The 10,388-nt window shown below is 42.0% G+C and overlaps 1 protein-coding gene across 1 annotated transcript in view; it reads right to left on the minus strand.

Annotated features, from left to right (window-relative positions):
* Window positions 1–9,652, minus strand: part of Brip1 (BRCA1 interacting protein C-terminal helicase 1) — a 131,611-nt gene extending 121,959 nt beyond the window's left edge. The window contains exons 1-4 of the mRNA XM_021177469.1: window positions 9,567–9,652; window positions 7,136–7,258; window positions 6,133–6,244; window positions 325–498 (exon numbers count right to left, since the gene is read on the minus strand). Of these exons, the coding sequence (XP_021033128.1) occupies window positions 325–498; window positions 6,133–6,244; window positions 7,136–7,228 (379 nt within the window). The 5' untranslated portion in view covers window positions 7,229–7,258; window positions 9,567–9,652. The remainder of the gene's footprint in view (window positions 1–324; window positions 499–6,132; window positions 6,245–7,135; window positions 7,259–9,566) is intronic.
* Window positions 9,653–10,388: the final 736 nt, after the last annotated feature.

Raw genomic sequence — 10,388 nt, forward strand, 5'->3', positions numbered from 1 at the left:
CTGTGGCACACATACCCATCCACACAGACACAAAAAAAAAAAAAAAAAAAAAAAAAAAAAAAAATATATATATATATATATATAATTTTAAAAAGAATTTCAGGGGGACTGAAGGTCCAGTTCCAGGGCCTTTGAGGCCATCAGCACACACATGCTACACAGACATACATTGCAGACAAAATACTCATATAAACAAAATAAATAATTAAAACAAAAGAATATTAGAGAAATTAGGTAGAAATATATAATAATACTAGCTAAAGCCATCCTAATTAAGCTTCACGGCAGTAATAACTCCAACAGACACAACAAAATATAACTGACCTTGACAGGGTGATGAGACTCCATTTCTTCTAGAAGATGGTTTGCTTGGACTACTGAAATGAGGTGAAGTGTCCAGGTTTGTGTCGCTGTAGGTAAAATTCTTTGAATGGCATGCACACGAACATGAAGGTGGTGCCTCAGGCTTTTTATTCAGGCCCTCATCCACTGGCTTCTCTAAAAACAAGAAGACACCTTCTACTTACAGTACAACTAACTGACTGAAGAGTAACCTTCCTTCCAGCTAAAGTAAGCAACCACCACAGTTCCCAAGGATTGGAAGTTTCTCAGGTTACAAGATAAAACTAAGAAAGACAATCTCTCTGAACCTTATCTACAGTATCAAATCAAAACAGGAGGAAAGGCTATGCCTGTAATATGTACAGAAATGTTACCAATTTATAAACCACAAAAATATAACAATAAAGATTAATAATGTAACTAAAAGTACACTCTTTTTTTTTTTTTTTTTTTTGGTTTTTCGAGACAGGATTTCTCTGTATAGCCCTGGCTGTCCTGGAACTCACTTTGTAGACCAGGCTGACCTCGAACTCAGAAATCCGCCTGCCTCTGCCTCCCAAACCCAAGTTCTGGGATTAAAGGCATGTGCCACCACGCCCGGCTCAAGGTACACCATTCTTGTATTTGCTCTTAATCAGATTTATTTCAAAATCAAACAAAAAAGAGGATTGAAACAATCATGGGAAATACATGGTTCATTACTGCTGTTTCCCTAAGGGAAGAATTTGAAATTGCAGCGTCCTAAGTAATAAAGACAAGTCTTATCACTATCCATACTATATTTCTTTTTTGAGATAGGGTCTCTCTACAAAGCCCTGGCTGTCCTGGCACTCACTAAGTAGAAGATGCAGGCCTCAAACTTACAAAGATGTACTTGCCTCTGCCTTCTGAGTGCCTGGGATTAGAGGTGTCCACCACCATATCCAGGCTCACATTATACTTCTACTTCAATCAGAAACATTCCAGCCAGAGCAGTGGTGGCTCACACCTTTAGTTCCAAAACTCAGGAGGCAGAGACAGGCAAATCTCTGAGTTAGAGGTCAGCCTGGGATACAGTGGGTTCCAGGACAGCCAGGGCTACAGAGAAACCCTCCCTCAACAAACAATAACAAAATGAAACAGAAACCTTGTATCACCTACACCATCTGATTCAAGTATCAGAATACATTTTAAAATAATATTCAAATGCTATTAAAAGGTAATTAAGATACTTAAATGTAATTTTTAAAAATTGTAATATGGGGGCTGAGAGATGGCCTGGAAGGGGTTCAGTCCCCAGCACCCACATGGCTGCTCCAAATCACCTGTCACTCCAGTTATAAATGTTCCAATGCGTTCATCTGGGCTGCTCACGCACCAGGCTTGCTTGTAGTGCAAGAAAATACACTCACACACATATAATAAAAATAAATCCTCTTTTAGAAAACTACAGGGTCTACACTGTGTGCTCACATGATACAGAAATACACAACTCATCCTTCTCAAAAGGTCACCATGGGAGGGACACCCAGGGAACGCCTCCATCTTCTCAGAGGAGAAGGGGCGGGGGAAGGGGAAAGCCAGCCCAGACGACACAGTAAAAATCTGCCTCAGGATAAAAAGGAAGCAACTTGAAGACATATTATAAACATGTATGATAACCTCATAATGAAACCCATTACATATAATTAATATATGCTAATAAAAACAGAAGGAAAACAAGTGACATGTTTTTGAACATGCTGATGACAATGTCTTTTCATCTACAACCTAAAAACATCCCAGATAACTGTCATAAATTTCAATTATTGACCAGAAGTGTCACTTTCCCCCAAAGAATGACACCAATAATAACCAAAACGGACAGATCAGAAAATGTTTACTTTTTGTTAACACTCTTTATTTGATCTCTTGTCTGTTTTAAAGTGGGGAAGAAAAGAAGCCAATCTGCAAGAGCCAGCTTTCTCCCTCTACCATGTGGCTCCAGGGATGGATCTCAGGTCATCAGGAGCAGTACCAAGCACCCTTACCACTGAGCCATCTGTCCACCCCTTGCTTCCCAGCTCTATCAATAACACAAACATTTCTTTTCCATTATGTTTATTTATGAGTATGTGTTTATGTGTGTGCACCACAGTGTGCATGTGGCGGTCAGAGGACAACTTGCAATAGCCGGGTCTCTCTTTCCACCAGATGGGCTCTGATGATTGAAATCAGATCACTAGGCTTAGAAATAAAGGCTAAAGTCATATTGAGTCATCTTGTCAGCCCAAACATTTCTTTTAACAATTATATTAGTCAGGGTTTTCCAGCGTGCCCAACAATGGGCAGCTGTGAGTGTGAAGTCTAGTAGTTGCTCAGTCCCACAAGGTTAGTTGTTTCAGCTGGTCTTCTGCATAAGCTGGAATCCTGAAGAAGTAGGGTTCCAACAGATGTGCTGGCAAGTAAGTACAAGCAGGAGAAGAAGAGGGAGGCCTCCTTCTGTCACTGTCCTTATGTAGGCCTTCAGGAGAATGTATGGCCCGGAATAAAGGTGTGTACCACCATGGCTGGATTTGGAATTTGCTCTGTCCCAGGCTGGCCTCATTCTCCTGGGATTAAAGACTTGTACTACCTTGCTTAAACCTAAGCCTTTCATGACTACTATGTCTCAGGGTCTCCGTCAAAAGCGTCTGTAATCCTATGTCAAGATCCAGGTCTTCCAGCCTTAAGATTTGTATCACAGGTGTGCCCTCCATTTCTGGATTGTAGCTCATTCCAGATGTAGTTAAGTTGACAACCAGGAACAGCCAAAACAACAATGTACACATATATACATTCCTATACATACATACATAGGAATGTATTCACATGTATACATTCCTATGATTAATGTCACACTATTCTAATGCTTATCTATTTATGTAGCTGAGAAATAGTCAATGCTATATTTCAGATTCATTACTAAAATTACAAACTCTTGGGACTAGAAAGACGGCTCAGCAGTTAAGAGCATGTCCTGCTCTTCCAGAGGACCCAAGTTCAGTTTCCAGCACAGATACTGAGAGGCTCAAAGTCCGGTCCCTCTAGCTCCAGGCCATCTAGCTGTCTCCTGCCTTCTGTGAGCAGCTTACATATACCTATACATATATCACTGAAAAGAAAATAAACCTTTAAGAAAAATTGAAGTATTTTATTAAATAAATGTTAATAGCAATTTCTGTGTTTACCTAGATTGTTTTAATAAAAACAACCATACAGAAGCACTTATCAGCAAGTACATGAACAATTAAGTGCATTTTACCGCAAAACCCTGGTTTTTACAAAGAGAAGCATTAATTCAGAATCACCTGTTGGAATTTACAAACATCTAAGTCCAGGACTCACCATGAAAAAGGGTGTGATGGGAGTCAGTACTCCAGTATCTTTGTTATCTAGGTATAAATGCTAAATGTTTATTTCCTGGCAGTTCTGAGTACTGAACCCTGGACCTTACACGTGCTAGTTAAAACTTACACCACAGAGCTACATCAATCACTGAGCTACACCCCTAGCCCAGGACTCAAATTTATTTTTGTTTTTTATTTATTTTTTTTTAATTTTTAATATTTTTATTACATATTTTCCTCAATTACATTTCCAATGTTATCCCAAAAGTCCCCCATAGCGCCCCCCACTTCCCTACCCACCCATTCCCATTCTTTTGGCCCTGGCATTCCCCTATATTGGGGCATATAAAGTTTGCAAGTCCAATGGGCCTCTCTTTCCATTGATGGCCGACTAGACCATCTTTCGATACATATGCAGCTAGAGACAAGAGCTCCGGGGTTCTGGTTAGTACATCATGTTGTTCCAACAATAGGGTTGCAGATCCCTTTAGCTCCTTGGGTACTTTCTCTAGCTTCTCCATTGGGAGCCCTGTGATACATCCAATAGCTGACTGTGAACATCTACTCCTGTGTTTGCTAGGCCCCGGCATAGTCTCACAAGAGGCAGCTATATTTGGGTCCTTTCAGCAAAATCTTGCTAGTGTTTGCAATGGTGTCAGCGTTTAGAAGCTGCTTATGGGATGGATCCCTGGATACGGCAGTCTCTAAATGGTCCATCCTTTCATCACAGCTACGAACTTTGTCTCTGTAACTCCTTCCCTGGGTGTTTTGTTCCCAATTCTAAGAAGGGGCACAGTGTCCACACTTTGGTCTTCATTCTTCTTGAGTTTCATGCGTTTAGCAAATTGTATCTCATATCTTGGGCTAATATCCACTTATCAGTGAATACATATTGTGTGAGTTCTTTTGTGATTGTGTTACNTCACTCAAGATGATGCCCTCCAGGTCCATCCATTTGGCTAGGAATTTCATAAATTCATTCTTTTTAATAGCTGAGTAGTACTCCATTGTGTAAATGTACCATGTTTTTTATTTTTTAAGACAGATTCTTGCTGTCTCCCAGGCTTCCTTCCTTCAAAGACCTGGTTCTCAGGCCTCAGCTTCCATAGTGCTAGGAATGAAGGCATATGATAAATCCTAGCTAAGTTTGTTTTTTGAGACAAAGTCTTACTGTGTAACTATGGCAATAACTAACAGAATGGGACATAACAAATTTATACAAGCATTGTTACAACAAGCCTCTATTTATCTGGCATTCACACAAGTAGAACAACCAGAATCTTATTTATTTATTTAGAACTAGGCTCTTGCTATGTAGCCCAGGTTGGACTCTAACTCACTGTCCTCCTAAGTACTAGGCTTCCTAGCACGTACCATTATGCTAGTTCTGTACATTGTGATGGTTTGTATATGCTTGGCCCATGGAGTAGCAAGTTGGGAGGTGTGGCCTTGTTGGAGTAAGTGTGGCCTTGTGGGTGTGGGCTTTAATATCCTTGTCCTGGCTTCCTGGGAGGCAGTCTTCTCTTAGAAGTTCTACAGATGAAGATGTAGAACTCTCAGCTCCTCCTGAACAATGCCTGCCTGGATGTTGCTGTGCTCCTGCCTTGATGATATTAGACTGAATCTCTGAACCTGTAAGCCAGCCCCAATTAAATGTTGTCCTTGTAAAAACTGCCTTGGTCGTGGTGTCTGTTCACAGCAGTAAAACCCTAACTAAGACATATATTTTCTTTATCCTATATTTCACATTTTAATGAGTCATATAAGCAAATATATTCAAGATATATACAAGCAACTAGTATATGTATCAGCACCATCAGAGCTCCATCTCCTATTAGATACAAATTATCATCTAATTATTTTTATAAGAACTCTAAATATCTAAAACATTCATACAATCTCTGCTTGACCAAGTAAAAGGACTAAATTATATTAAAGTTAATTTTGATGCATTCAATTTCTTTTGGAAGACATAATGTGCGTGCATGCATGTGTGTTTGTGTTATGTTTCAAAGGGCGGTGCTATATAGCCTTAGCTGACCTGAAACTTCCTACATAGACCAGGCTGGTCTTGAACTTGCAGCAATCATCTTGCCTTTGGCTCCTAAATGCTGGAATTATACATGTGCACCCCCATGCCTGGCACAGATGAGGTATCTTGAGGAAATGTCTTAACAGTTAGAACAATGTTTGAACCGATCTGAATAAAGTATAGTTTTTTATATTTTTCTCAGGTCCCAACTAGCAGTCTGAAATATCAAGAACTATTTCCTGGGCCTGGCCTGAAGGTTCAGTAAAGACACACAGGTGGCACTGACCATATGGTGGAAGGTGAGGAGTGATTCTAGCAACTTGTCCTCTGACCTCCACCCCACAGCACATGTGCACACATATATGCATACAAAAATAAATATAATAATTCTTAAATAAGAATTTTACTTACCACTAAGAGATTGCTGCCATGCTAATGCAGAACAAAGTAAGGCTAAACTTTTTCCACTTCCTGTGGGACTCTCCAGCAAACAGTGTTGGCTGCTGTTTAGTCCTCTGACAATCTGTGGACAAAGATGTCAATTTTAAAAGGAAGAAAATAATAAGTGATTACTTTATTAGATCTCTCTCCATGGAACAGGACCAGGACTAGAACAGCACAGCAGAGTCAGGATGCACCCCAGGAAACACGCTTACAGCACGGGAAGAACTAGAGAATTTTATTAAAATTTAAGACTTTATTCCTTTACATTTCTTCTGAACAGTCTGCTGGTTTTATAAACATGTCAAGCATGAGAATTTTAAAAAGCAACTTATATTTAATTATACAAGCACAAGCATTTTCTAAGGAACTGTGATAAGTGCTAGAGAGGTGGTTTAGCACTTAAGAGCAGCTGTTACTCATGCAGAAGACCCAGGTTCAATTCCCAGCACCACGTGGTACTTACAACCACCTGTAACTCCAGTTCCAGGAGATCTGATGCCCTATTCTAGGCCCCTCAGGCCTCGGGCACACATAAGTTGCACAGATACACATGTAGGCAAAACACTCATACACATAAAAATAATCTAAAAACACAAACAAGCAAACAAACAAAAGACTGCAATACTAATACCTATAAATATCTATGAGAAACACTCGATGAGAGATACTGCTAGTAAAAGGGGTTATAATGACTTTGAATAGAAACATAAAGGTAGTAGAAATGAAGAATAAAAACCAAAATTCTAAAGGAGCTGAAACTGTTTTTCAGATGTTCTTGCTACATCCTAACCTAAATACACACAGCTTCAGAGTTATCACATCACTTTCCTAGAACTTAGGTGCTCTTCCAGATGAATCCAACAAATCCTAGCCATCATTTTGTACCTGTGAATAGTCACAAATTCAATGTATACTTGGAATCACAAGCCACAGCCTCTTGGTAAAGACTCAACTGCTGTAAAAGACTTACAGAATTCATCATCGCAAGCTGTGCTGGATAGGCTCTACAGGGAAAGTGGATCTTCACCCCACTGATGGTGTATTCAGACGACACTGAAGACATTCTGCTTTCTTCTATACTTTAGGTGCTTCACTACAACAGAAACAATAAAATCAGTATCGAAGGGTTGGCTAGATGGATTCCCAGAGCCCACATCAGGCACCTTACAAATGCCTGTAACTCCAGCTCCAAGGACTCTCACACCCTTATCTGGCTTCTGCAATAACCTGCATTTACCTGGAATAGCCATCCACACATACACTCACAAATATAAAAAGAATTACAGTTTACATATCGAAATAATGTCATTCAAAGAAAACCAGACACCTAGCAATAGAGCTGAAGTCTGATAATAAAAACTGGAATTAATAAGCACATATATAAAAGTAATAGAAATAAAAAAAATCTTGGTCTTATAAAGAAATCTCAGGGTCAAGAGCATGTACTAGAGTCTGACCAGTCTAGACTGGCACTCCATGATGTATTAGTTATGTGATGCAAAGCAGGTCACTTGACTTTTCTAGAACTCCATGTCCTCAGGTACAGAATAGGAGTCCTAACAGAAACAAGCCTTACAGGACTGCTGTAAAAGTTAAATAATGTAAAAACATACTGTACATGACAGATGCAACACAAGCTCCTATGACAAGTTTGATTACATATAATCAACTTATAGATACAACAGATTTCTGAAGCAGCTCTGCTATTCCATAGCCTCACTGTTTCCTCTTATTCTGTACATTCCTGTTTGCCCTTTTCGCCCTCTCCCAGTTAGAAGGAAAAGGCAGATGAATGGGCAGGAAGCACAGGCTGTATCTATGACTTAACATTTTTCACCTGTAAGTCTAAAATTCTTTTCTGCAATAATGTCTACTTTAAAAATTGTTGTAAGGGAGAAAGTATCTTTCCACAGAAATTCACTTAATTTTTTTCTAATCATCTTTTAGTTTACTGGGGGAGGAGAACCCGCATGGCATGACACATGTGTGGAAGTGAGAAGACAATGTTCTGGAGCCAGAATAGGTTCTCTCCTCTCACCATGTGGGTCTCAGGAATTAAACACTGCTAGCTCGGTTGAGTCCTTCACCTGCTGAGCCAGCTCAGTAATTCTGAAATCAGGAGACTATAATTGAAAGAAAATAGATTTGAATCCCACTGTTTGCATCACCTAACCTCCCAGACACTTTTATTGACCGAAGAATTTCGACAATGGTGAGAAAATCTGGTAAACTCAGTCTGTGAATGGAGATGGTTAAGACAGAAGGTACAACAGGTCATGAAGTCACTAATAAATTTAACCACAGCTTCTGTGCTCCAAAAAACCCACCACTCTAAGTTATTTTTCATTTCTAAATATTGTTCTGTCAGACAAGACCTGCATAAAATCAAGCCAACGAGACCTGTCAACATCCCATCAGGCAGTACTAATTGGACTCATTGGGTGGGAGGGGCGTGTGAAGGGGTCTCCGAAGCAGTGTGAAGGGTGTACTAGGGATAGGTCAAGATACCTTGTATAGGGCTGGTGAGATGGCTCAGTGGGAAAGAGCACCCGACTGCTCTTCCAAAGGTCCGGAGTTCAAATCCCAGCAACCACATGGTGGCTCACAACCATCCGTAACGAGATCTGACGCCCTCTTCTGGTGTGTCTTAAGACAGCTACAGTGTACTCACATATAATAAATAAATAAATCTTAAAAAAAATAGTTTAAAAAAAAGATACCTTGTATATATGCATAAACTATCAAAGAATAAATAAAAGATATTGTTAGAAAAAGTATCCAATCACTGATTTTTATCTGTAAACCTCTGAGGTTTAATGGACACTAACAGCTTATTCTGAAGCAAAAACTCAATATTGTGTTACTAAAATTAATCGATGGCAATCTATGCCTGAAGCTGTGGCAACATTCCTCTCACACTTCCGGATGTGGTGGCGCAATTCTCCTGGCCCTCAACAATCTCTGGTGGATCTCTGTATGAACGATCGAGGGCAGCCAGGTCTGCACACCAAGTTCCAGCCCAGCCGGAGCTGGAGGGTGAGACCCTGTCTCTTTAAGAGAACGAGGGGTGGAGGGGAACAAATCTGTCGCCCTTCCAGAAGAATGGCGGAAGCCGGGGCTACCTCCAGCCTGCGTTCACAGAATGTAAGGACAGGCTCCCTGCCCCACAGCTTTCCTTCCCCAAGCTCCCAGTTCTCACACGTCCACGGGGAGCCACACCGTAGAGCCCGAGAGCCCGCCAGCGCCAGCCCGCAGGAGCCCGTCCCCTCCCCGCGCCCTCCTTTCCATTCGCCCGCGGCTGGTTCCCGCTCCCAGAGAAAAGGAAGGGCTGGCGTTTGACAGAAGGCTACGCGGAGCCGACCTACAAGGAAAGCTCGCGAGTACGAAAAGTCCTCCCTCACCGGCTGTTCGGCCGCAGCCAGGTACCAAGGGTACAGCCACTCCTCCTTCTCCGGGCTGCACTCCGCAGCGCCACACAGACGAATTCGCGCCTCCCGCCCCTCGGTTCCCAATCAGCCAATCACACAGCCAGGCCGGAAAAGGAAACAGCCAATCATCGTACGAGACCAACGCTGTACCGCCCAATGGGAGTCCGCGAAGTAAAATCAACCCCCAAGTACTTGGCGGCACCGGAAGATGAGCACCGCCCCTCCCCAACCCCCCACCCCGCGAGAAAGACCGGGGCAAATTCCGCACATTTGCTTGAAGGGAAAAAAAAAATTCTTGTACTGTGAGACTTTAAGAAGCACAAAATGGCCGTTAGACGGGTCTTACATTTGGTGCATTGACCGGGAATCGTCCTGCTGGCGGGGCCAGTGACAGGAGACCCGAGGATTGTTCGAGCAGGTACCGCGGCTGTGTCTCTTTGTGTCTGCCCTCGGCGTGCGTCTGTTCCGCGCGTCTATTCCGTCTGTTCCCTCTATTTTGGGTCGGCTGCAAGTCAGTTTGGTTTCGGTTTGCAACTCGACCAAGGAGTTGTCTGCCGGGGGTTGCCAGAAGCGGCCTCAACGCCGCGGTAACGAAGAGTCCTGGAGGACGCTCCAGACTCTCAGTGGGAAGTCGGATCCGATCCACGAGATCCAGGAGGGCTGGACTTCATCTGGGGGTCAGTGGCAAAGAGACCACTACCAAGTTATTCAGTGTATCTTCTGTGGCGCTCGTGGCAGGGGCGCGTTGGTATTTTACTTTGTTTTTCTTTTTGTGTGTAGACTGGGACTGACGTT

Source organism: Mus caroli, chromosome 11, assembly GCF_900094665.2.
Source record: "Mus caroli chromosome 11, CAROLI_EIJ_v1.1, whole genome shotgun sequence".
NCBI lineage: Eukaryota > Metazoa > Chordata > Mammalia > Rodentia > Muridae > Mus > Mus caroli.